Source organism: Gopherus evgoodei, chromosome 2, assembly GCF_007399415.2.
Source record: "Gopherus evgoodei ecotype Sinaloan lineage chromosome 2, rGopEvg1_v1.p, whole genome shotgun sequence".
Taxonomy (NCBI): Eukaryota; Metazoa; Chordata; order Testudines; family Testudinidae; genus Gopherus; species Gopherus evgoodei.
This window is the reverse complement of record NC_044323.1, coordinates 156,150,933-156,178,811: the sequence shown is the minus strand read 5'-3', so window position 1 is coordinate 156,178,811 and position 27,879 is coordinate 156,150,933. Positions and strand designations below refer to the sequence as shown.

The following is a 27,879-nucleotide window of genomic DNA, read 5'->3' as shown; positions in this document are numbered from 1 at the left end:
TTTTGATTCTAGAAAGTAAAAATATGTTGTTTGTTTTGTCTTTTGGATTAATTTAATTATAACTCTATTCTAGTCAAATACAATCTACATAAATGTAACATTAAAAGTCAAAATGGACAGAATCAAAATCATAAAGCTGAAATGAAATATGTTACCTTATCAAAACAACAACAGTTCACCATGATCAAAACAAAATGGGTCAATGGTTCCAGACTGGAAATGTTTGGAAGTTTCATTCTGTGGGAAATTTTAACATTCCAGCTTTTCATTCTGATTTGAATTAATCTTTTTTAAATGCTGGTCTTTCCCCAAGAACAGAAATTCCACTTCTCAGCTTTCCACACGACTACATGCACTAAGGTTTGATCATATATTCACTGAAGTCAAAGGCAAAGCTCCTATTGACTTTAATGGAGCAGGACCAGAGCCAATGCCAGTGTGTTACAGATGCATGTCTGTTAATTTTATTCCTGCCTAATTAGTGTCACCTTTTGCCATTGTGTAGCCCAATTATTAAGGAAAATTGTTTGGTTTTAAAGTTTTAACTTTGAGGTCATTGGATATTTGATTCTCTCTGAAGTTCCCAACTCCCTACAGCCTTCAGAATGGCACTGACCTCATCCCACTCTATTGTGGGTTTTGCCTTTTGCCAGCAATCAACTTTTGGAACTCTGCCTACTCCAGCTAATCTGGTTGCTGTACATTTTCATCCGAGCCACATAATGTACATAGCTGCATGTTTCTGTCCCACAACTGTGGATCATGCTCAATTTATTGGTTAGGTTGGAACAGAGTCCAAAAATAATCCAGCTGTTCGTGTCCAGATGGGGTTGCAGTGATCATTGATGATTATTATAAAAATGAGAAGTGATGAATGTGCCTACTTCCTGTGCTATAAAAAAATTAGAACAGATTAATAAGTACATTAAATGGAAATAATATGAAGTAGCCAACTCATGTTTTGACATCAGGAATGAACAATGGATCATGATTAATTCTGGCAATAAGTTAGGTTGATTTTTGTGTTTTGCATGTGGCTGCATTTTATTGTGAAGGATAGATCATTTAGCAGAAGCACAGAGAGAACCAAGAAACCTGATAAGACAGACACTATCCTTGGATTGCCTCTGTGGGACAGTATTTTGGTGTAGTCTCTTTCGGAGGAGGAAGTGTAGGGTTACCCACTTCCCCTTGTCTATGTTGATGTTTGCTAGACATTGTCTATGTTTCACGGCTGCTCTGTCTGCACCCTCTTGTATGGCCACCAGCTGTCTGTTTAATCCAGTCCTGCAAGCAGAGTTAATGAGACATTCCTACTTATGTAACCTGGTGTGATTAGAGCCTCAGATCTTTGCACCTCAGCAGCTGCGTGTTGTCATTGAGATAAATATTTTAACTGCTTTATCAATTCCCTAGTCGCCCCACATAAGTGGCTGGAAGAGAGGCTACTGTTTCACTATGTATGAAAGCGGAATTCAAGTTCTAACAAAACAAATGTCTAAAAACAACCTATAAGGAGGTGCAGAGGGCGGGGGAGGGAGATTGTTGTAGCTGGTCAGTGGTTGATAAAATTTAGTTTTCCGAAGGGCATTTCCTGTGCAAGGTATTCAGAGATTTACAATGAAAAGAGCCGGATTCTGGTTGTCTGGACACGGGCCAAGTAGCAGCTGATTGTGTTCTCAACAATATCTCGTGCACAACCTTTGGCATTACAATCATCAATGAAGCGTCGGTGTGCTTGGTGCTGTACAAAATGCAAAAATGACAGTGTTCTAGAACTCACATGTGAAATAGGACCCCAGCTTATTTTTCACAGAGAAAATATTAGTCAGCTGAGAGAGCTAGCCAGTGATTGGAACTCATGAGGACTCTTGGTTGTCTTCCTGCCACTGTCACTCTTAACCAATGTGGACCAGTCACTTAATCTCTGTGTATGCCTCAGTTTTCCCCAGAGGCAACAACTGAGAACAGGGCCCTGCTGTGCTAGATGCTGTACAGAGGTGTACTGAGAGAGACCCTGCCCTGAAGATGTTAGTCTAAATAGATAAGACAGACAAAGGGTGGAAGGGCAGAGAGAGACCCAGAGTAGGGAAGTGACTTGCCTAAGGTCATGCAGCAGGCCAGGAGCAGGACGGGGTATAGAACTCAGGGGCATTGGACTGGGATTCAGGAGGCCTACCCATTAAATCATGCTTCCTTGGGGTGTCTTCCAGATTGATTAATGAGTTTGTAAAGTGCTTTGAGATCCCTTTAATGATGCTCTGTAGAGAACCTCAGGATATTACGTGATTTGAAAAAAATTGCCTAACAGCTACTTTAAGTACCTACTGTGGTGATGGGTTAATATTTTCAAAAATGTTAAGGACTCTGACGTTAACCAGTGAGAGGCAGAAGGGAATTCTGTTTGTTTAGCCAAAGGCTGGTTAATCTTGTCCCCCGTTTATGCGAGGGAAAAGGTTACAGACCGGACCAGCCCCTATGCATGGTGCTGCAGTCATTCAAGAAGCCCAGATCCCCAGTGCAAACAGCTTAATACAAAACTCAGATGAAGGATGGGGGGAGAAAGATGGCACTGGGAAAGCAACATGACTGACCAGGCTGCCTGTGTGTTCCAAGACTTTGATTTAACATTGAACATGAGCTAAATATTAAGGGTTATCAGGCAAAGTATGATAGAATTGGGGGAAGAAGGCTTGAATTCTCAAAAGAGTAAGGGAGTTAGGAGTCTGGGTGTTGGGCACCTAACTCCATTAGGCACCTTTGAAAATCCCAGCAAGGATGGATAATGGAGGAAGTGCATTCAGAGGACAGATTTGGAAGAGCTTGATCAGGGAGCCATTTGTAGGCATAGGGAATCATTGCTAAATCTAGCACTGAGTTGGGTGAGAGGGGTGAAGGTAAAGGGCATTGGAAGACAGATTGACCTGGCATAATGTAGATTTAGACCCCGGTGGGGAGGAGCGAAATCCTTAAGGGATCGTGCATGGCCGCAAAAGTGAGAATGAGTTGTTTGACTTGGTGCACCTTGTGGTGGACTCCAGAAGGTCATGGGGTCAGGGAAGATTGTGTAGTGTGTGGCAGGCAGAGGGATCTGTCTGAGCTGGTCCTGTATTCGAAGGCAATTTTGCCTTCTGCAGTATGGGTCAAAAAACGCTTGTCAATCCTGTTTCTGAGATGAGGCAAACTTGTTATAACTGTTGTTCTGAACCCACTTAAGAAACAATAAAAACCAAATCAAGATCAGTTAACAGATTATTTTCTAGTGTAGACTGGGCTTTATAACACAGAGTGAACACACATACCTTCCACTGCGTGGCTATGGTAGAATGTGATTGACCCAACATGCAGAGAGAGAGAGAGAGAGAGAGAGAGAGAGAGAGAGAGAGAGAGAGTGTGTGTGTGTGTGTGTGTGTAATGATGAAGTCAGGAATTAATCATTTTTCTGAAACTGACTAGCCGTGAGATTTTCATGCATTTCTCCCCCGCCCTGCAGCATTTTGTTTGGAATTTGCTCTGACTCAGATGGGGGGTTTCTAAAGGTCAGTCGGATAACATCACAAGCGCACAGTGTGCTTGTACATCAGAAATTTCTCAAAAGAGATTACACACTGGTAGCACAGCATAGCGAATCTCCGGGCTTTCTGCACTATCACAATGAGCTCTTCCCCCCCCCCCTTTGCATATAAAAACTAGGTCATTGCTGTAGACCAGGAATCCCTTTCAAACTAAATGTGTAATTATATCCCTAGAAGTCTTTGCTTACCATCAAATTCCAGCAGCCTATTAAAAAAAAAAAAAAAGTGTCAAGCCTAATCTTAAATATTCTGGGCCAGATCCTCCACTGGTGTAGCTTGACTCAAGACAAGTTGATGGGTTCTTCGCTTTGACAGTTGGGGATGTGTGGTTTGTTAACAAGAATGCATGGCTATTGTTTCTGCTCCTTGAACCAATGACTGAAAAAATGCATTTCCCACTGTCAGTTTTTGGATGACACTTTCATATATAGATGTCTGAACACCCACCAGTGCCAGATTCTGTCTTGAACTAAGCACTAGAGCTTTTCAACAAACTTCTGCCAAAACTCTGTATGAGGGGAAATGGCTTTTTCCTCCCCTAAGTGAAAATGTTTGCAAAAAAGAAAACATTCATTCGAAACTTTCTGATTTTGTTTTGACAAAAGCACTGAAAAATGTTCAATTTTTGTAAGCTGAACTCCCCCCCCCCCAAAAAAAAACCAGATGATGTGCAGTCCTCAGATTTTGGTTTTATGACTGGGTGGGGGGAGGGGGAATTGAACAGGTGTCAAAACACCCTACTCCTTTCACGTTTCTCTCTTCAAAATTTGTCATAAGAAACTACTAGCTTTTTTTTTTTTTTTTTAACTAGCTACCTACACGGGTTACCCAGACCTTGGATTTAGAGGCATAAGGGTAAGAAAGTGCTGCATGCCTCCCTACTCCCTTCTAGGAGCAGGTGGGTGGGAGTGGTTAGAGCCAAGATTCTTCCTTTCAACCCACTTGCTGGTCATCACAGCTGAGCTAGTGCAGAGAGTCTGGTCATTTATTATTGATCGAGGCCAGCAGCAGCAAATTAATTTGCACATAATGAAGCAAGAGGGAACAGTGACTCAAAGTCTGAGTCATAATGTCTCCTGGGCTACTGCAGCTGAGGGTAGAACCCTTGCTCGGGGTTCTACCTAAAGACACAGGCGAGCCCACGTAACCATGGGTCATATACAAAAATATGACTCAGGAGTTGTATCAAACCAGACTCAGCACTTTTATTTTTAATGGGAAAATGTTCATGGTGTGTTTTTTCCTATTTGATCAGTTCTAGTCAATGACTTGCTGCTTGCCAGCTCAAAAGAACAAGCAGAGAAAACAAACAAAAACACTCTATGCCTCTAATTGAAATCTGTCTTTTAGTAGATAATCATTAAAACCCTATCCAGCTACTTGGAAACGAGTTTTTGTTTGTAGATTTCTAGGGCTAGTCCAATATTTGAATGTTTTGAAGTTTGACCCCTCTCTCCCAATAAAAGGAAATATAATCTCATTTCTAAGACAGCACCAATAAATGTGAAGGCTAGAAGTGGTCATTACGGTCATGTAGTCTGCAAAAGATTTCTGCATCTAGCCCCAAAACTTGGGGTTGAACCTTTCTTTTAGAAAAACATCTAGTATTGTTTTAAAGACTTCATATGATGGCAAATTTCCCACCTCCCTTGGTAACCTGTTGTTGTTATTGTTAATTACATGTGCTGTTTAAAAATTAGCATTTTTTTCCCCCAGAAGTACCTAGATAGAGCCACAAAGGTAAGAAGAAATACATAATAAAGGCTATTTGACCTTCAGAAACTTTCAGACCATTCTTTTTTTACAGTACAAAAATTTTATTTTTTTTTGTTAGGATAATTTAAAGTTTAAAACTGAAGTAGACATATTCATTTTACAAACAAGATATTCTTCAATAAGTAGGACCATTAAAAACAGTAAACAAAAAAAGCTATCTTTACAAAAAGCTCTGTGCATAGCAACTTCATACTGTATATAATAACTGACAAAGCGAAAAAAAATACAAAATAAATGAACTATACAATTGGGAGAAATTATTTTACAAAAGGGAGCGAACGGTCTTTTAAAACCATGCATATTGAAAATGTGCAAAGAAATAGGGAGAATAAAGATGCTATAACAAGATAAATAATGAAATAAAACATACTCTTTCAAAGTTATGATAAAATTTGTAACTACCTATCGCAACACTTGTCTTTCTAGTGTCAAAAAGGAAACTTGGTCGAGAATTCTTAAACAGCAATGACTAAAAAAAGGACTGATTAGTTTACTCCTTTTTTCCAAAAAAAAAAAAAAATCCTTACACACCAATTTACACATTATTTTTTTTATTTTTTGCCACTGCCAAAGTCCTTGTTTTGTGATCAAGGATTTCTGGTTGTTTTTATTTACATGTTTTTCCACATAAAGCTGCCAACAAGTTGAACAAGATGCTTTCCACGCATGAGCAAAATTTATATTCTAAATCATGGCTATGTTAATTTCATTACTTGTGGTCAGCTCAAATCAAGCTAAGACATCTTTTTTGTTCACTTTGTGGGCAGCTACATTCATATTCCTCTTTCTCCAGGTACTTGACAAGAGTCTTCTAGGGAGATTTTCTTTAGGTGTAAATTGTACTCCTGACTTTCCAAGTAGTGCGTGACTAGCAAATAGAGACCATCAAAATAACTTTTTTTTAAAATGCCACAGGAATTTTGAAAATTTTAGAAGCATTTATTTAAATGGTCTGATTTTCTTTTTCTCTTTTCAAAATGGGCAGGATTTTTTCCAATCTGTCGAAGACGACCAATCAAAAAAACACATTTTGAACAATTAGCAGGCTAGTATTTTCAAGAAATATTTCCAATGAAAAGTTTTGAGCAACAGATGAAATTATTTAATTAAAAATATGGTCTAGAAATCCATATCCAGGATTTTCTTTGTGCACAGAAGTTTTAAGACTGGCTCCATCTCCTTTTGATAGCAGAGATGCCAATATTTGAAGGTAACCAATGGGAACTGTTGGAGAGGCAAAAACAGGGACATGCATCTTTATGCACTTTATGGAGCAAATGGACTGCTTTAGTGGCAAAGAATGGAAAAAATGAGACACTTCAGCATTCATGGGAGAGGCCCAGAATGACAGGTGGACAGTGAGGGGTGAAAAATACCCCAGTGAGTTTTGTCCATCTCTTGGCAATGTAGGGCCTGATTCACTGAAGTCAATGGGAGTCTTGACTCCAGCTCTTATAGCCCATAATGAAAATTTTCTGTATATACAAGGGAGCCTGAAACATCAATCTGTAGCCTTCTAGTCTCATTATGATACTGATACTCTGAGTATATAAACATTATTAGATTATTTGTGCTATATAACAGTCACCAGGCTAGTCAGACTGAGGGTGAATCTCAGTGAATGTATAAGAGTACAGACTTTCACTCAAGACTCCTTACCACATAAGATCCTTTCACCTTCTTCTGCAGATCACTTGGTTTCAAGAAGAGCCACCTGTTCACTCCCAGATGTTGCAAGGGCGCACAAAGGATCTGCAGAGGCATTAATTCTCACAACCACCGTTAATGGTAAGTTATCTTATTTTATCTCCTCTGGAATTCAGACACTTTATCTAGTCTAACTACAAGACTTTGGTTAACTCCATACTCATGATTTTTGCTCCTGGAACATCAAATATCCCCAACCAATTCTCTCCTGGAGGGTATACTTAATTGCCACTTACGCTGCACTTTAAATTGGGGCGTTGATTTTAAAAGCAAATAAATCTCTTCTCAAAGTGGATTTCATGCTACAAATTGATCATCAATCAAACAGCCACAGCATGGTCAGCAGTAACACAAGCCTCTCCCTCCCCTGCCTCCCAGTTCTGTCCCACAGGGATCATTTGAGTTTCCTTGGCCTCTCTGCTGAGCTGGGAGTTAACTAAGAGCCAGATCCTGCAAACACTTAAGCACATGCAGTAAAATTTCTCACATAAGCCCTGATCCTGCACTACACCCCATGAAGATGGAACCTCACGCAGGTTCAACTCTGGTGCACTGCAATGCAGGATCAGAGCCGTAACTAATCCATCCCATTGTCTCCACTGGGATTATTTACATGAACAAAGTTATCCAGGTGTCTGCTTTAAGGATATGGTCCTATGATGCTGGTTCTTGAGATGGAAACACATGTCCACTAGAGACTAGACTAAGATCTATGAAGTCAGGGGATACAAGCAGCTTTCAGTCACAAATAACCTGGGCTAGATTTGAGGCTTTATACCCTATTACTAATCCACTCCCAAAATAGAAATACACATTAGTGTATACACTGCCAAAGTGTCATGAATGTTGACTCACTCCCTTTCTACCATATTAAATGATCACAGAATAAACTAATAATTTACTCACCCATCAAACACAATGATTCTCCTTGGCAAATAGGCAAATCAAATTTTGGGTATTGCTTTATCTTAAGGGTGCATTTATAAATAGTTAAATTACTTCTTAATAGATGTTATAAGAATGTTACCACCATATGTAGTGTGTGTGTTAGAGACACTCATTGTAAGAGCTGGTTGAAAACCTTTCTATGAAAAATGGCTCTTCAAATAAAGGGAAATTTTCATGACCATTTTTTCATTTTTCATCAGGAAACCAAAACACACTCATTGGTGTGGCTTTTCCCCCTCCCCTTGTGCTTCCTTTCTTCTTTTTTTTCCATTTTGGAATGGAAAACGAAACAAGTAAAATTTTTCTTTTTTGATTCGTAGTTGAAATGCTGAAAATTTTGAACCAAACAAATATGGTGGGGGGGGGTTCCATTAAAAAACTTAGTATTGTTTGACTACGACTAGCTCTAGTTATAAGAACATCAGTGGAAGATGGCAAAAATAACCTATTGGATTGCACAACCACTGCATGACCATTTAGTGAAATGTATTAATCATTAAATACATTAAAGACTATGAAGCATTTTCTGATTTACTGATGAAAAGTGCTATATCAGAATTAGGTGGTATTATTAATTATTGTTATTGCATAACCCTTTATGACTGCACCCTTAATATAAAATGTAATCCTACTTCATCAGTCTGCCATAACTTCATGAAAAACAATCTTTTAGAGAACCTTTCTGATCCCGCCTCTCATCCGTGTGAGAATTTGAAAAATAAACTCATCATCACATGAAAACCTGATTTGTTCAAACACAGAGGCCTGGTCTACACTGGAAGGGGGTCAATCTAAGTTACGCAACTTCAGCTACGTGAATAACACTCCTCCGTCAACTCCACCTATGCTTCTCGCTCCAGTGGAGTACCAGAGTCGATGGGAGAGCGCTCGGTGGCCAATTTATCGTGTCTTCACTAGACATGATAAATCGACCCCTGCTGGATTGATCGCTACAGAGGTAAGTGTAGACATGCCCTTAGAAGCCATTCATTTACCAACAGGGTCTTTGAAACTAACCACCTTATCCCAGTACCTGAAAATCTTAAGTGAAGCAAAAGATGGAGGAGGAGGGAAAAGATGTGGATAAAATTCTTACATTAACTACTGGTTTATATATATACTGTAATGTGTATAAAAGTTTGTGATGAGTTAATCGGAAAGAATCCTATACATCCTTGCACACAGTTCAACAGAGGGAGAGGAGTAGCAATGGCAGCAATAATAGTACGTCTCAAACTTGTCACTACATTTTTGCATCTTTTTTCTTCATTGTACAACAGGAGGAAAAAGTCCAAAAAAGGTCTTAATTGCTACCTCTACATACAATAAGTTACAAGTTTATTTAAATAATTGTAAAACATCTTACATTTGTTTAAAGAGATTAAACTATAAGTAAACACACACATACATCAAAAGTTCCATCATTCATGACAATTTGTCCTAGAAATTCTTCCATGCTGGTACCCTGTTTTGTTTGTTTGTTTGTTTTTCCTGCATAAACTAAATTGGTATCTGAAAGGCTCCATAGAAAATAGAAACTTCAACTTTTTTCCCCTACAAAGTAAAACAAATAGTATCCAAAATATCAAGCTTGAATCATTTGCCAATTTTTTTCCTTTTCATATTTTACAAACGTTAGGAAGGTTTCATGTCCATCAAAAAAGACCTTATGTTTCTGACCCCATCATGCTAACCGCTGTCCATCCTGGCTCTTGGTTAATTCTTTGTTTGCAGTGTTTTAGGAGTTGACATGGCTACATAAGAAACATGGAACATACAAAAGATCCAGACTCCTATCTTGTCCGATTTGTAGCAGTTGTTTTTTTATTTTTTCCGGGTGTGGCTTTCCCCCCAAAAAGAGCTTGTAGTGCTTTTTTTTTTTTCTTTTTAGTGGTCCATCACAATAAGTAGTTTTGTGCTGTAAAAGAAAAATGAAAAACAAAACAAAAGCAAAATGTCCTCTTCTTTTACATCGGGGGAACGACAAGACCAGTCATGGCTGAAAATAAAGATTGACAAAGTTGAAACTTTGGCAGCTCTTTTATGAATGCAAAATAGTTAGCCATGCCTTAATAGAGAAATTGACATGTGAGCCGCTTCCTCTCCCACCTTTGATCAAATATCCTCATGGCAACTATCTGTGGAAAAGTAATACTAGGCAAGTTTATTAGTCATAGAGTTTAAGGCCAGGAGGGACCACCAGATCATCTCATCTGACCTCCTGTGTAGTATCACAGGCCACCAACCCCCCCGAGCACCCACACACTAAACCCAACAACTGAAATTAGACCGAAGTGTTACAGCCCACAGGAGACTAAATTATTATGTGTCACAGGCAGAAAATAGGAGAGATTGAGGTGCACCAGTGCCCAAAGCCGGCACTGATCCTTCAGCTTCTTTTAATGCCAGTTAGCAGCTTGAAAAGAGGAGCTAGCATCATGTGACCCAACCAGCTTGCCGCAAGTGATGAACGAACTGCTCGTTTAGAATAAACCTTCCAAAATGTCTTGCCTTCTGATGTTGCTTGTTGGCTAAATGAAGTGAGTTGGTGGCTTCAGCACCATGCCCAGCTTGAGATGCCTTCAAATGGCCTGATTTTCATAGGGTGGGTGCTCAGCACTCCCTGAAAATCAGCCCCCTTTCGGGTGTCTGAAGTTGGATCCCCGAAATCACTAATCACTTCTCAAAAGGTAGGCGCAAGTATCAAAACATACCACGACCATCAGATCCCTGGGTGAGTAGTCACAGCAGAGTGGCTGAAGATGAACTACACATGAAAACAACTCCACTTCCAGCCCCCTAGAGGTGGCCCCAACAGAATGGGGGTCACACTTTATATTAGGGAAACTTGGAGGAAGCTGTCAATCCTGCTCCTTTCCTCTGCACTACGTTAAAGATAACTCCCCATCTCCCACCTAAACCCTAGTGAGGCAGAGAATGAGTTCTCAGGCCTTGACTGTATAAACTGCTTGCTTTTTAAAAAAAAACAACACCCAGATTTCCTTTTAAGGATGCCTAGTCAGATGATGATGCTTAGGAATGAATATTAGCTTATTGAGAGGGAGGTCATCCATCTATGTTAGTTTTATACTGCTGCCCATCACCGTAGTATCTGCTACTGGTTTTACACAAAAAGTGCTCAATGTCCTTAGTAGAATTCAGTAATATCTGGCACTTCTCCCTTTTGGGGGGGATCAAAACTCAGCTTGGGTCCTCCATTCTCCTTCCCTCACTCTCTAGCTTTAAATTTCTCACTTGCACAAATGGTTAGGCTATGACTGGGCAGTGGTAGCATGGAATCAAATGGGAGCCGTGCATCTGAAGCATTTACAAGATCTGGGCCAAGGGTTACATTTCCCAATTCATCTGAGAGTGACCAGAATTGGATTTTGTTCATTTAGCTTCCGTAGAAATTAGACACCAGCCTCTCTTTCATTTGGTTTACCCCCTTTCTCTGAATCGCTGTAATTTACTGGGCATGTTCCCAGAACACTGGACACATGTAAATTATTTACTAGTCACTCTGACCGGCTTTAATTGCAGCTGTATCTTTCCTAACAGACAAATGGAGCATTTTAAGCTGCCCGAAATTGGAACTGTTCCCAAAGGCTTTGTTGGGTAAGTTTTTTTTTTTTGGTTTGTTTTTGTTTATTTTATATATATATATAACAAAAGCTAGTAGGTCATATTTTCAAAGGGGCCTTGTTTCAGTGTAAAGCCCTAATCCCCTACAAAGATTGATGCCCGTTGAATTCAGTCAGATTATTCATGTCTTTAAAGTCCTGTCTTTGCAAAGCCTTAAATTTCACCCTTATGTTTGTGTTAAAGTAAATTGCAGAAATAGAGTAAGATCTTCAGCTGGCATAACTCCATTTTTTTTTTAGTGGAGCTACATTGATTTTAAGCAGCTGGAGATCTGGCCCACAATTGGGATCATTTAGCATTATATGTAAATAAATGTTTTTGTGTTCAGAAATGATGATGAAGAATAAAGCTACCCTGCAATTTTAGGGCACAGAGCCAGAAAGAGACAGTGAAACTGACCAGTCTAGACTAATTGCTGCTGCTGAGTGAAATCTTTCTTTAAAAAAAAAATGCCTAAGAATTCCTTGTTTCAAGTGCTGTTGTAGCCATCTTGGTCCCAGGATATTAATGAGACAAGCTGGGTGAGGTAATATCTTTTACTGGACCAACTTCTGTTGGTGTCAGACACAAGCTTTCTAGCTACACAGAATTCTTCTTCAGATCTGGGAAAGATACTCTGGGTATGTCTACACTTAAACCACTACAGCAGCGCTACACCTGCACTGCTGTGGCACTTAAGGGCTTGTCTACGTAGCACAGCTCCATCACTGCTGCTGTAGCGCTTCAATGTAGACCCTACTTAGGCCAATGGGAGGGGATCTCCTGTCAGTGCAGGTAATCCACCTCCCTGACCTAGCGCTGTCTATGCTGGGAGTTAGGTCGGCTTAACTACGTTGGTCAGGCATGTGAATTTCTCACACCCTTGATCATGGTAGCTATGCTGCTCTAAGTTCTCAGTGTGTCACAGCTAAATACAAGGTGGAACAGTTTGGTTAGCGAAAGCAATTAACAAATGTTCTAACAGACCATTCAAGGTGAAATGGCCCATTCGCTGCAGAGGCGTTATAGGACCAAAAAAAATGGGGGATAGTGGGTTATAGATTGTTGTTATAAGCCATAAATCCAGTGTTTTTGCAAGACACTAAAAATCGTCTGAATAAAGTTATGAATTTAAGCTCTCAGGCTTTTTTTTTTTTTTTTTTTTTTTTTTTTTTTTTTTAAGGTATTGTGCAGGTTTCCTTTGAGGATGAGGACTGAGAGGTCACATATGAAGTGATCATTTTGTGAAAAATGTTCACTCATGGGCGATAGGGTGTTTTCATCATTTTTCTGCGTGAGTTCATTTGAGAGTGTCGTGATTGTCTGGTTTCACCCACATAGCTTTGACTGGGCCATTTAGTGCAATAGTTGTGGTGGTCCACATACTGCGATAGGCATCTGTAGGGCCTATGGATCCACAAGTTGGTCCAATAAAAGACATGATCTCCCCCACCTTGCATCTCTAAGAATTCCTTAGCATTTTTCATGCAAGGATCTTAAAAGCAATTTACAAAAACGCAAGTCATGTAGGTAGGTATTTTTATTCCTACATTACAGTGAAGGAGACTAAGAGGTGAAGTGACCATTTCTGTTAATGCCCATGATGGGTTAAGGTACTTCCCACTCCAAAAAAGGTGGTGTGATCCTTGTTCTATGGGCTGCCAAAGGATGGTTAGTGCTACAGCTTGAAACAGACTCCATACAGTGTGCTTCCCTGTGCATAAACAAGTCCCTTCTCCTCCTCCCATATAGAAAAGAAACACAGCTGGGGCATGTCTGCACACACAAGTGGCACTGGCTAAACTAATGCAAGAGGGGCTGTAGACAAAGCTTTGCTGGTTTAGTTAAATCAGTTTAACATCGGACCTTTAGTTAAACTGATGCAACTTTGGGTAGGAACCAGGTGGATTCTTTTTAAGGTGGGGGAGTTGTCCGAATGATGATGTTGACTAAATTCATTACTGTTTTAATTTTTAAAAGAGAGGCCGTACAGTCCAGTGGATTGGGCTAATATTTTTACAGATTAAAAAAGGCAGTGATACCAGTTAGACTCATTTCTCCTAGTGCTGGGCAGAGCTCTAATCACCCCTGACGCTGCCATCTGAATACCACACCTCCAGCTGTTCCTGTGGCAACGAGTAAGTAGATTGAAGAATATTTTCTACACACACCCCAGGTGCGCACACTTCTTTCCACAGCTCATGTAAACGGCTTGGATCTGCTGCTCTTTCCTCTGCTCCACCCTCTTCCCCCCGCCCCACTTCCCTTTGGGGCTGTGCTGTCAAAAGCCTATTTCCCAGCCTGTACCACTTTTTATTGAATGTTTGTGAGGTTTGGATTAAGGTCTTACATTGCTAGCAAAGCTGTAATTATTTTTGCCTGTATTACTATATATTGAATCGATGTAACTTTTCAATAAAGGTGGTTCAATGCAGGACACTCCCTGATGGGTTGGGAATATAGAAAGCACAGTCATTATCCCAGAGGGTTTTTTCTTATTTCTTGGAGGGAAATGGAAAAAGAATTAGAGATGAGCCTTATTGTATTAGCCTTGACAGCTTGCAATTATCAACTGAAACACTTGATTAAAATTGTCACAAGGTTGGAGAATTTTTATATATATCTATATATCAAACACAAATAACACCCAGATGCTATGGTGATAGGCTTCTTCGGTGTGTGTAATTCATAATAATAATAATCACTACATAGCAATGGACCCTTTAAATTTCTTCCTGCCTTGTAGGGAAAAGAATTCAGTTTTACTGATGGAATTCACCTAGCTGGCAAGGAAGAATTTTAAAGAGGCAGGGTGTTATAGTAATGTAACCTCACATGCAGCGAACCAGATTTTCAAAAACAACTGGTGATTTTTAGGTGGCCAACTTGAAATCCCTTTAAAGGGGCAGGTGCTCAGCCCTTTCTGAAAAACCCATAAGTTTTATCAAGTTAAGCACCCATAATCTCTAGACATCTGAAAGTGTGTGTGTAGCCATGTGTATAGAGACCCATTTCATGGACATGGTATTTCAGAAATGCTAAGCACTCAGTTACCTCAATGAGAGTTATCAGTGCATGTCTTTATTTTTGGGTGCTTGATTTTGCCACTTCAGTGTTCTTCCAACATAGTTTTTGGGATGTAATATATACATTTACTCTTATTTAAATATGAAACACTTCTTTTTACACCCCTGCCCCAGCTTTTTTTTTTTTTTTTTTTTTTTTACAGTTACCATGGTAATTTTTTGACAAGGCTGCCTGGCCAATGTAAGAAGATTCACCACAGCCTGACCTAAGCAGTCCAAGGTCTAACAAGTTCTTAGATATCTCCCCTTTCCCTTTACTAACTCCCTATACAACCACCTCTTTGTTTGTTTCCCTCTAGCAAAGGCCTTGTCTTTCACTTATAATATAAACCTCAAGTTTGGGGATATTTTCTTTTGCATCCTAGCGATGAAACAACAAAAAGCTGTAATTTAAATATGATTAGGGTTGATATTTTTCAAAGATCTCTTGAATTAGAATTAAACAAATGTGGTGACAATGCAATCACCGCTTTGGGATAAGAAGTCAAACATGTTTGTCAAATTGAAATGTGTCTGGCTTAATCACTTAAAAAATGGAATTGATTTTTTGCAATTACACTTTGCTTTGTCTGGAACAAGTAGACATGCATCATCAGTTGCCCCTTCCATCGTGTTGCTTCATGGAAGCGAGAGGACGGTAGCTTCCATTTCAACAGCGGATGGCTATTCAGAGTGGCAAGCTACAGCACTTCCAACCACCAAGGAATTCAAGTAAATTGTTGGCTTACATGCTGATAAGAGGGTTTAATCCTAAAACTATTGGGTCTTGTTTTTGTGGGCAGACGACAATTCAAGCTGACGTCAATGGGAGCTGCAGGATCTCTGAAAATCAGGCCCATTGGCTCTTAATAGACTTGGCTGAAATTTTTAATTCAAAACTTTTGTTAAGACAATTTTTGGGGTTGTGTGTAAGATTTTTTCCATTTTTCATCACAACCAAATATTTTGAGGGGTTTTGTTTTTTCCTTCTTTTGTCATAGAATGAAAGCTGTCTAGGGTTTTACATTTTCAAAACACCTGCAACTTTGCCAAAGAAAATGAAATGCTGTTGCTCTGTAACTGGCATTAGGATGCAGCTCCTAATCTTCTGCTGTAACAAACGGACCAGCATAGCCTCTCACTTGCATATGGTAAAAGTTGTGTGGGAATTAAGCCCCAACCGGGCAAATTGTTTAAGCACTTGATGGCAGCGCTGGGGGCTGAGTGAAGAATGCGCTATGATCTGAGGGAAGGATGTTGACTAGAATGCTGGTAATGCAAGATGTGGCCCTGTTGGCTTCTGTTTGTCCAGCATGTGTCAGAGATATGTGGCACCGCCTTCTAGCAAAACACAGCATTCACTCCTGCACATGTGAGTGAGCTTATGGTAGTTTCACATGGACAGAAAATTGCTGTCCTCACCAAATCAGAATGTGGGGGTTGGGGAGGGTGGAAATAACATTTCTCTGTATATTGGCAGAGTCCAGACTCTACTCCAGAGGGCCTGCATGGCTGAATGTAGCCCAGAACGCCTGCACTTGATCAGCTGTGGCCTCACTAATGGGTTTCAGAATTAAAAACAGAGAGCTCGCTATGGCTGCCAGGAATACAGATGGGATGATGGATGGCGAATGCTAAGTTTAAGTCTCAGTGTTACAACCATGAAGATGTTTGCATTAAATTGAAATGTGGGTTTATTTGTTTTTGCTTTTTTATAAAAACAATTGTGCCAATTAAATTTTCTCCCTCTTTTAATTGCTGCAGGCTGCTTTGTGTAACTAATCAAGTGATAAGGCTAAAAGAAGGAGACCACACGGAACACCAATGAGTTACACCAGCTGCCTCTCTGTAATAGGCATTAGACTGCAGAGGTTAAGGTAGGAAAGCATTATGGATTACAGTGTGCACAGCCTTCCAGCCAGTTGAGGCAGCCTGGAGATGTAGTTCAGCTGGGGAGTCTGGCCCATAGAAGTGATAGGGGGGCGTGAGGCACTATGATGGCATTTCCAAAGGGAAAATGGCCAAAACCTTTACGTTGTAAGGTGTTTTGGTTTTTCAAAATGAAGCTGAAATTTTCCCTGGAAAGCAGACACTGTTTTGGAAAAATGTTAAAACCTCAATTTTCCATGAAAGCGGTTTTGATGGCAAAGTTTTGACCTGCTCTAGCTAGGAGGGTGTGGTCAACCCTGAGGATCTCACCCGGACCAGCTAACACATTTGTAAACAGCTCTGTCTTTGTCTACGCTAGCTCCTAAGTAGTGTTTTAAATCACCCCAAGTTTTTCCAGATTAGACAAGCACCTGGAATCCTAAGGGAAGAAGGAGAAATCGGTTAACTTGTCTTGTCTACATGGAAATCTGCACCAGATTAATAAAGGTGTGGATTTTTAAAAAAAACAAACAACCAAGTTTGTTAAACTAGTGCAAAAAGCTTTGTGGACACTTATTGCAATTGAAGAAAAGCTAAACTGCAATAAGCCTAAATCAATTAGGAATGACTTTCTACTAAACCAAAATAAATCACTTTTAACAGTGTCCACACCAGGATTTGCATCAATTTAACTAAACGGCTGCAAAGGTGTGTGCAGATGAGGTCTCTGTTCCTTATCTTTCCTCTTCTGCAGCCACTCAGGCCTCAACCCTAGAGCTTGTCTTCTTGAGACCTATCATTCTCCTGACCAGGTCAGGCGTTGAGGGGGGAATTTAAGGTTGGTAAAGACTAGCTTTTGCTCATGAATCCCAAGTAGCCTCCCATCCTTCCTGCAAAGTACATCAAGAAATTGACTGGTATTTTAGGGTATGTCTACATTGTAAATGGGAAGTGTGACGGTAGCACATATAGGCACACTTCACCTAGCTTTGACAAAAATAGCAGTGAAGCCACAGCAGCATGGTCTAGCCCCCTGAGTATGCAGCCAGGCTTCAGATGGGCTTGTACTTGGGCTATGGCTTCAGTGCTGTTACCACCCCTCTTGATTGTTGTGCAGACATACCTTAACAGCTGAGCATCAAAGAAAAGTTGGACACTGAGCCCTTCCTGCCCTCCCTCTCTTTACGGTGTGTGAATAGGGCCTGAAATATGTTTTTCAATTAAAAATAGATAAAAAAAGAACCTGTTGGTATTTTACACTAGAAATTGAGGTCTGGCTGATTATAAGCACCTGGCAAACTAGTGAAATTGACCATCTCAAAGAGTGAAGCTGAGCAACAGTAAAGGGAGGAGGAATCTTTTTATGAAAACTGTTTAAAACTTTCAAGTTTTAGTTAATGCCTATTTAATCATTTCAATGGCTAAACAGCTCTTGGGAAAAAAGACCCCTTTAAGATCCCCTCTTCTGAAATGTGATTTCCCAATACTTCTCTCTACAACCAAAAAACTGGGGGAAAATACTGACAGCCCTCTATATTTCAAATGTAAATAACATGCAGAAAATAGAATTTTTGACACAAAATCTTTCCTTGTGATGTTTAGACAGCCTGAAATGAGAACAAACCCAATTTTAAAAATCCTTTGTAGGTAACCTGTAACATGCTTAAGGCATTGTGTATGCTCAGGGATAAGTCAGCCAGAGGTATATTATTGATGTGTGTATTGTGGTGGTGTCTAGAAGCCTTTACCAGGTCTCCCATGTGTTAGACACTGTGCAAGCAAAGAGCTTACAATCTCGGTAGCTGCATCACTGCTGAGCCCCCAGGGCAAACCTGGAAAATGATAGGGCACAAGATGGGGAATCAGGGGACTTGAGTTCCATTCCCAGCTCTGCAACCCTGAACAAGTCACTTCATCTTCAAGCTGGGGTCAACACCAATGGGTGCCACCCCCCAAAGCCTTTCTGTGGCCTTAGGGACTCTCTGCAGCTATGCTGATGACTGAGTTGGAGATATTCCAAAGTGTAGACAAGACTTTAATGCCCTTTGGATTGGCTCGGGTCATGTGGGGTAACTGAACCACTGACCTTCTGAGGGTTGCCTCCTGTTCCTTGCATTATTTTTCTATTGAAATGTCCTGAGCTGGCCAATAGTAATCTAGGCGGGCAGCGTTCCAGCTGTTTCCAATTTGCTTGCTTTCCTATCAGCTGCCTTACAGCTGCGATGAGATGATTAGGTATAGTGCACTCATCATGCCATCTCATGTCGCGTCACATTATATCTTCCCTATGCCGTTTTTAAATGGGCTTGACGTATGACATGAAATCAGCATGCAATTGTTCGGCGTGGGCTCGCCTGCTATCAATTTGGTGTATAGAATTGGATGGTGTTCACGATGGACTGCTGCTTGTTCCACCCCATAGTGTCCTGTTATATAATGGGAATGTGTAGCAGATGGAAAGATGTAAGCAGGAACACATGGCACAGGATGAGGTTATCTGAGGGTATCCCCACATGGCTTGAGTGGGTTGGCTCTCAGCTTTGTGTTGTATAAGAGGCATGTGGGATTGCTATCTAACCTCACTCTTTAAGGTATGGCATGCTTTCTACATCTGCTTTATAAAACAATACTTTGTCCTCTCTAGCAGCTTCCATCTGAGGATCTCAAGGGAATTTTGGCAAAAATTTCCCACTGCTGTAAACTCCACCAATGGCAAGATTCTCAAAAGTTCAGATTCTCAAAGGTATTTAGCTGAAAGGTAGGGTGGATCTGCACTACTGGGTGCATTACAAACACTGAGGCTTTGTCTACACAGAGAAGTTAATTGCGATTAAAGCAAGGTGTGAATTTAAAGCGCAGTAGCTATTTCTGACTAACTTCTGATGTGGACACTCTAATTCTGGAATAACATGCACACAGAGAGTTAATCAGGAATAGCTCCTGTCTAGACAAGCCCTAAATTAACACACTCAAAAAACCTTGTGAGGGATGTAAGTATTATCCCTATTTTACAGATGGGGAAACGGAGATGGATACAAGGTCAAATAATTTGCCCCATATCAGAGCTGAGAATAGAACCTACATCTGACGCTCTGGCCTGTGCTTTCATTGCTAGGCTATATACTTCATTTCCATGAGCCTGATCCAAAATCCCCTGAAGTTGCTCATGGAAAGAATGCCATTGATTATGAAGTGGGTTAGATCAGGCTTTAGTAAGAGCACTGCCATGCTCCAGTAAAATGTACATTTTTAGAACATGTGTTAACTGGTGGATGTGAACCCACTATCTTAGAGTCCAACTTGCCCTGTCTACACTAAACATTTTAGCAAATGTATTTTTAAAAAGATACGTTTTAGCCTAGGCTAGGCCAGCCCTAAAATAATGTTGACAAAGGAGCCCTGGCAACTTGTGTTTCGCACAGGATCTGGACCCATGGCCTAATTTCCAAATTAACATTCTCACAGTGTTGACAGCCCCTAAATGGCATTACTGTGTGCAGAAGCAGGGGATTAGAAATCTGAATTGCAGCATAGCCAGTGGCTGGTCTATAAGCAATTTTTAGTACTAGTTTCACTGTAGTGATGTGAAACCAGTATAGTATCAATTTAAGTAGACAAAAGATATATAGGGGTAGACAGGCACCTTTATAAAACTGATCCACACTAAAAACTGTGTCTAGACCAGGCCTAAGGATCCTAGGTGTGAGCCACTAACATTACATTGCTGGGAGGTAGCTTCTCTACCCTTCTCTGAAAATTAAAATGCTTCTTGAGGTTAGTATTTACAGTATTGCCTACAGGGTCCTCTTGTGCCAGGCACTGTACATACACAGCGTGAGGGCTTGTCCAAATGTAAAAGTTGTACTGCTTTAACTGTAGCTACACTCCCCTGGTGTAGATCCAGCTGGATTGGTATAAAGATTTGTTTTGTCCCCTTATAGTTATTACCATATGGAAAGAGCACCTTTTAACCTGACATAGCGTGTTCCTTTTATTGCTATAACTGCATCGACACTGGGACTTGTACAAAAAGCGCATGGAGAGCATCCATGAGAGAGAGCGAGTTCCAACCCAAAGAGCTGCTGGTCACACATTCCAGTAAGGTTTCACTGATGAAGGGCTAATAGATGGAATAGACACTGAGCAACATGAGTTATGCATGGATATAAGGAACCTGGTGACTGAACAACTGATTTACCCTTTGTAAACTATTTAAAAATGGAACCTTGATATAAAGTGTAGCTGAACATCCAATCTAAATAGACAAGACAAACCAGGTATGTCTAAACTAGGAAAAAATGTGTTGTAAAAATTGAGTTAGCTACTTTGAGGCAGCCTAGAGTGGACCCCTGCTAGCTTAACACAGCTGTAAGATGTCAGAACCTAGTGTAGATACAGAGTGGTGTTTCCAAGTGAGGTTGGCTATCTTGAGGTGGTTGATTTCTTTCATATACTTTTTCTTTCCTTTGGCTAGTGTAGCATAACTACAAAGGGTGAGTGGGACAATCAGGGGACTTCTTAAAATGAGGCCTTGTCTCTACACCAGTTGGAGCAGTTTACCAAAGGGCTTGTGTAGTTCCCTTTCAATTCTACAAGGAGCTGCTTGGGTGCAACATGCTAGCACGATCTATAATTCAAGCCTGTGTAGTGTGCACTGCACTATGGTGTAGACAAGCCCTAAGGCTTTTTAAAAACAGATTTTGCTAAAACTGGTGCAAATGTGTGTTGTTTCAGTTAAGCACTAGTCTACAGGGAACAGGTTCAAAGTAAACTAAAATAAAAATTTCTACATAAGGGTTTGCACCAATTTAACTAGATCCATTTAAATTCATATCCTAAATTAAGCAGCTTAGGGCTTCTCTACTGGTTTATGTAGATATTGCTAAATCAATTTAAGAGTGACTTACTTAAACCAGTTTGAGTGCCTCGTATCAATTTAAGAGTGTCCACACACTGATTTTAAAGGAGTACAACGTCTATCTAGACAAAGCCTTATTTACCTACAGTTCAAGTATTTTCTTCAAATCCTTTCACCTTCTTTTTAGCAGACTGGGACAGAAGTAACTTAAGACACAGACAACATTCAGGAAATCTCACTGAAACTAACTTGCTTCATATGGACCTGTATTAAAAGGCATGAAATCTCTCAGGTAAGTGGCAATTTTTTTTTTTTTAACAGCTACAGCATACTTTTATAAGTTGGCTTTTAAAAATATAATTATTTTTGTCTGACGCACATATGGGGTGTGATTCTTTAATAAAATAAGAAAATTTATGTGCACTCCCTGTGGCCTAGGTAGGGATTAATAATGCACCCAAACAGGTGTGTTTTGTATGGCCCATTTTGGAACTACCACTGACTCTTGGCATGGCTGAAGTCCCAGAGCCGTGTTTTCTAGGGTATCTCTAATGAACCCTGAAGGAACCAGATCGCTTCACAGGACCTATAATTTTTTTTTTTTTAATGACAAGTTGGAGCGTATGTGTGTGCCTCATGCCTCCCCCACGGCCTGTTGAGAAAGGAATGTAGGACAGCCCTCCATTCTTATCTCAATGTTCACATTTGTTTTGCAGATCACCTTAAAAAAGGCTGTAAATGCACCGTAGAACTCAATTCCCTCTAGGAGCTTAAATCCTGCAGCAAGTTTTAAGAAACTGGCTGCTTCCTATAGAGCTGTGGATTAACACTGTGGGCAGATTTAAATGTCCTTGAAGGTCAGAGAGAAGCCCTTGTTTTCAAAAGAACTGGTTTTTAAATACAATTAGGGCATATCTACACTTGCAATGCATGCGGTGAAGATGTTCTGTGCTGATGGGAGACCCTCTCCTGTCGCCATAGCGCTGTGCACAGGAGCGCTCAAGGGGGTGGAATATTCACACCCTTGAGGGACGTAAATTTTGCCAACATAGGCAAGGTCTAAGCAACCACTTAAGTGAGCTAGATCCTCACCTGGTGTGAGTCAAGCATAGCTCCCTTGAAATCAAGGTCATTCTCTTGAAGTCTATGCTGATTTATAGCATTTGGCCCAATATTTGGATCTAGCTACACGTTCTATTCAGATTTAGAAAAAATGGTAAAAAGGGTGGGGAGAGAAGAGAAATCCCCTCCATAAGCTCTAGGTGCCCTTCACCTAGTTTAAAAATGCAGCAACTTAAGATACCACTTACACATCCCCCTTCCCTTCCCATGTAGGGGGAAAAAAGGGTTAGTGAATCTCACAACAGAGAAGGCCCTGGGTGCCACATGATGAGTTTATCTGCAGCACTTTCATTTTGAGATATTTAGAATCTTTTTTGGACATAAACACATGTCAGATCCTGAGCTGCTGTAAATCTGCATAACTCAGCGCTCACAAGATCATTCCAGCCCTGTCAGTACAGGGGCTGCTACATATGTGCAGGCTGAAAATCAATTGTAAATCTCTTACCTCTAAACCCATTTCCATTGCCACTAGAGCAGGCAGGGGAAGGAGACCCTTGAGGTCTGATGACAGGGGCAAAGGCACTCTTCTGTTTGACAGCAGGAAAGACGGAGGAGGAGAATGGAAGGATGGAAGAAGTGCTGGAAGAGCCAACTGTTGGACTTGAAGACATTACTGCAACATGAAAAAAAGAGGTGATCATCTTCAGCAATGGAATTGATAAGAGGTGAGGTAAAATTGCCTGAAATATTGTTTTCCCGCCTTGATTCAGTTGTGTGTATAAAAATACTATTAATAAGAAGCTGTTCCCATCACAGTATAGCTAAACATGCTCAGCTGATAGGTACGTCTCAAGCGGATGCAGTTTTACTTAATATTACTTCTTTCATACAAATCATATCCCAAAATGCTTTAAACACAGTTTTTCTAAGGTAAAATTAAATATAAGCTTGGGGAATAATATTTTCAGGCTGAGAGCTGAAAAATGGCAGAGTGATAGCCCAGAACTGTTAATATGAAGGCGCTACAGAGGATAATGCTCTTTTGCTCATGGGTTATATGAAACAAAAGAGGATCTGCTACTAGATAAGTTGAAGGGGGGGTGGGGGATGGGTTAGGGCTGGTTAAATAATGGTAACAATATCCCTTCCCCAAAATGGAAAGTTTAAAATCTAAATGCAATTTTTAGCAACCAAAAGGAAATGAAACATATTTAGGTTTTTAGTTTTCCCCAGTGGAAGAGGAGGGCAAAAATACATACATCTGAAAAATGTTCATTTTAAAAAAATAGCTGGTATGTCTAGAAACCCCTCTCCCCCTGCAACATTATGTTAACCTTGGAAGTGTGAAACAGCTGTATGTTTGCCATTAAGAAATAAACAATATGCACAATAAAGCAACCTGTTAATCCGAACTGCATCTCAAAGTGGGAGGCCAGGGATGAACTCAGGCTTGAACGGAGTGCTAGTCTAAACTAATTGCAGTGAAATGGCGTGGGGCCCAATCCTGTTCCACTGAAATCACTGGCAAAACTTTCCCTTAACTAAACAGGGAGCAGGCCCTGTATCCACCTGAACGTTGTGCATATTACTTTTAAACTTAAATCACTGTTCTAACACCAATGACAATTATTTTCAAGTGCCCCAAAACTGAGGGATTCAAAGATTACCGGGCCTGAATGGATCATTATGATCACCTAGTCTGACCTGCATGACACAGGCCATAGAATTTCACCCATTGTACTATATTTTAACAAAAGAAAAAATAATTTGCACTTAGAGCTACTTTCAGCCAGGATGTTTTTTTAAAGCACTTTACAGGATCCTGTTGAGCCTCAGCCCATCAGTGTGGGGTAGTACACATTGTCTTCATTTTTACAGATGCGGAAATTGAAGCACAGAGAAAGTCAGTAGTAGAGCCAGAAGTGGGGTCTAACTCCCAGACCTCTCCTCTCTAACCCTTTGTCACTCATTCATAGCTTAAGATTAAAGTGAAACTCTGCAGGAACACTGTCTCAATTACTGCTAATTCTATTCATTTATTGTTTTCATGGGGATTAAGTGACTTTAAATGTATCTTTTACAAGTAATTCAGCATGGATTATGTGATGATATCAGTGGAGCTGCAGCTTGGCAGAGACCAAAATGAAGCAGACACCCTCTTCCCTTCACACAAGGCCATGCTCACAAATTCACAGCTGGAATTTACTCTGCATGTATTCTTCTTAGAGAAGAGAACATTTGCTTTAGTTAAGGGGTCTGTCAGCATTTCATTATAAACGCCTATTGTCAGGGGTTTATAATTCAGCCGTAAAATTCTCTCCCTGAGCTGAAACTTGGCACGGAGTGTGCAGCCAGGAAGTGAAGGCTGTATGTAAAAATTTGAAGAACATCTGTTCGGCCATTTTGAAACTCTCCCAGCACAAAAACAATAGAAGAGGCAAGTTTCAGATTTATTTATGTGTGTGTGTGCATGGGGGAGAGGTTCACTGGTGTAATTCAAAAGTAGTTTTAATTAAACCAAGAACCATTCTATCTAAAACACAGCCAAATTCCATTTGATATTGCAAACCATTAGCAAGTGCAGACGCGTGCTTTTTTTTTTATACCAGGTCATACTGTGTACATGAAGTATGTTAACCCTACTTTCATTGCACTTGTGTATTAGCACATGCAATTATTAGTTCCCAGTTGTGCAGTCCCTTACACATAGGAACCCATAGATACGTGATAAAGCCTTAGCTGAGTGTTTGGAATGGTTTCACGTTGTGACCATCAGATGCAATAGATTTTTTTTCCCCTCCAAAAAATCAAATGTCTGGCTTAACATACCTGGAGCCTGAAGTCATTCTTTTAGAGAGGAATGTTTATTACAGAGACTATGGCAATGGTAATATAAGCTCCATCAGCCACTCTGTCCCAATCCTGTTTGGAGGAAACCTCTAGGGGCAGGAGGCGTAGTTTAGCTTTCACAGCCCACTCAGCTCTAATGGGGGGAGGCTTGGATTGTCAAAGTTCCCCAAGGGAGTTAGGTGCTTTGCTCCAATCTGTGTCTACACTGCAATCACTGAGTGTGAGCTGAGCTCAAGGAAACACATCCAAGCTCACTTGGGTATTGGAGTAGCAAAGCTGCCGAACTGTGCAAGTCCACCTGGGATGCTGGATATTTACTCAGATGGCTGGAGTGCTCAGGGCTTGTGCTATGGGCTGTCACCCTGGACACCAACTTCCAGGGGGCACCATTCTGCTGTGGCATTTGCCTTTCAGGTTTTTAAACTCTGCTGATTGACCGGCATGGGAGGGTGGGGACACACCAAAAATGTTTTCTGCCCTGGAGGGTAAAAAAGCTAGGGGCATTCCTGTTACAGGTAACTTGGATATGTCCACATGAACTGCAATGACACCCCACAGTGAAGACATACCCTTAGTGTGATTTGGGTGAAGAACTCCCTATAGGCTCCTTTCAGAGTCCCAGGTGAAACACCTAAAGGGTCTAGAAATGACTCCAAAAACCTAACCCATCTAATAAAAATTATAACAGATGTTTTACAACCCTCTTGTTATGGAGCAGGGATAAAACCATTGACATGTGATCCTTTTCTATTACAATATATAAGACACATTTATAAGTGAGCATTTGGCCTCTGCTGAGACCACCAGCAAGGGGGGCAGTTCTGATGGTAACTTTGAGATGGGAAGGATATAACAAATTATTATGTCTTGAGAGGCCTGACAGATGTCTCTGTCAAAAAGGCTTGTAAAAGGTTTTGAGATCCTCAGCTGAAAGACACCCTAAATGCAAAGTTTGATCCACATATGGCTTAAGCAAAAAAAAAAAAAAAAAAAGTCTGCTACCAAACAGGTGGGCACTTACTTCCATAGGGAGATCCTGTTGGAGAGCCATTAATGAATCCAGGTGAGCTGGGAACTCCCAGGTTAGACATCGGGACATTGCTGTAGCCATTCATGCTATTACTGGAGGTGCTATAATTAGACTGCTGAGGTGTTGAACTGGAAGAGTAACCTCGAGGGGAGATGCTGCTTGTATTACGAATGTAACCTGAAATAAATTAAACATTTCACAGTGAGCCAATGAATGTGGCCTGAAACTTTCTTCTCTATTTTCCCAGTCTCAACGAAATCTTTTGAGATTGCTCTTTTGGACCCAGATTCAACAAAACACTTCAGCAAGTTTCATTGATTTAATGGGACTGAAGCTTGTCTTTAAATGCTTTGCTGAAACAGGGCCTAAAATACGCACAGAAATTTGTATTTTTTGAAGTTGTGTGTGTATTTTCCTAATCAGATTTGATTGTTTCAAACTTGAAATTGGAGTCTAAGATCTGAAAAAAATAGTAAGCTCATCTTTTAATGGTTTTGCTACAACCTGTGGGATGAGGTTATATTTTCCAAATAATGAATGGATTACCACTTAAAAATAAAGTACCAAAATGTATTAGTAATATTCATGCAGTCACTTATAGAATCAACTTTAATATACCCTCCTCTTCTTGTCTCGCTCAGTGTGAGAAAAGATTGGCCACCATAAGTCAGAAAAAATTAGCCCAACCTGACCAGTAGGGACAATGATTGCAAAAACTGTAGGAGCAGGATTTGGGCCATTTTTCCCATAATTTCAGTTTGATGGAGGGGAAAAAAGAGGAATTAAGTTAAAAAAAATTTTTTTTTCATAATTTTCATTTTAGGATCAAAGTTATTTTTCAGTGAAGAAATGTCATTAGAAAAATTTCATCCAGCAATAGTTTAATGTAAGTTAGTTACCACTGAGGAAATCAGTGGATTCTACTAGTTGAATTAGTCCAGGTAAATTAATAAAGACAATGCAAATCAACATGAACAATTGTTTTTCTGCATATTACATTCTGGAGATTGTTAATACTTCATGATATCCTGGTTAAGTCAGTGCTGAGACCTTACTGCCAATCTGTGTAAAATTACCTTTCTAATTACATTTGGCAGGATATACCTGGACATACGTTCATATGACATGACTTTCACCTCCTGGGAGGACATTGTGTCCAACTAACTGTGCATTCAGACTACCCAGATTGTATATTACAGAAATCTAGTGTTAAACTGAGAAATCAAGCACTCCAGTCAGGACATTCCAAAAGTTTAAATTGCTCCCCTGATGTTAGTTCTGCTGAGCTGCATGTATTTTATGGCACACATTACTAACAATGGTACATTAAGGTTCACATTCAACAAGGAAAACAGCACTAGTAAATACATGCAATTTGGCAAAGTTAACATTGTAGAAGAAACAATTAACTTTTAAAAATTCTCATCCTCACTCCTCAATGGAAGTGGATGCATTTACTGACTTCGTGTTTTCTGAGGGCATGGAAGTTGGAATTCACCCTTAAGTTTGCCA

At 40.2% G+C, this 27,879-nt stretch overlaps 1 protein-coding gene across 1 annotated transcript in view; it reads right to left on the bottom strand.

The window, feature by feature from the left end:
* Nucleotides 1-8,932: 8,932 nt before the first annotated feature.
* The window catches only part of EBF2 (EBF transcription factor 2), a 175,511-nt gene continuing 156,564 nt past the window's right edge, over nt 8,933-27,879 (bottom strand). The window contains exons 14-16 of the mRNA XM_030552025.1: nt 26,359-26,544; nt 22,993-23,160; nt 8,933-10,005 (exon numbers count right to left, since the gene is read on the bottom strand). Coding sequence (XP_030407885.1) covers nt 9,974-10,005; nt 22,993-23,160; nt 26,359-26,544 — 386 coding nt within the window. The 3' untranslated portion in view covers nt 8,933-9,973. The remainder of the gene's footprint in view (nt 10,006-22,992; nt 23,161-26,358; nt 26,545-27,879) is intronic.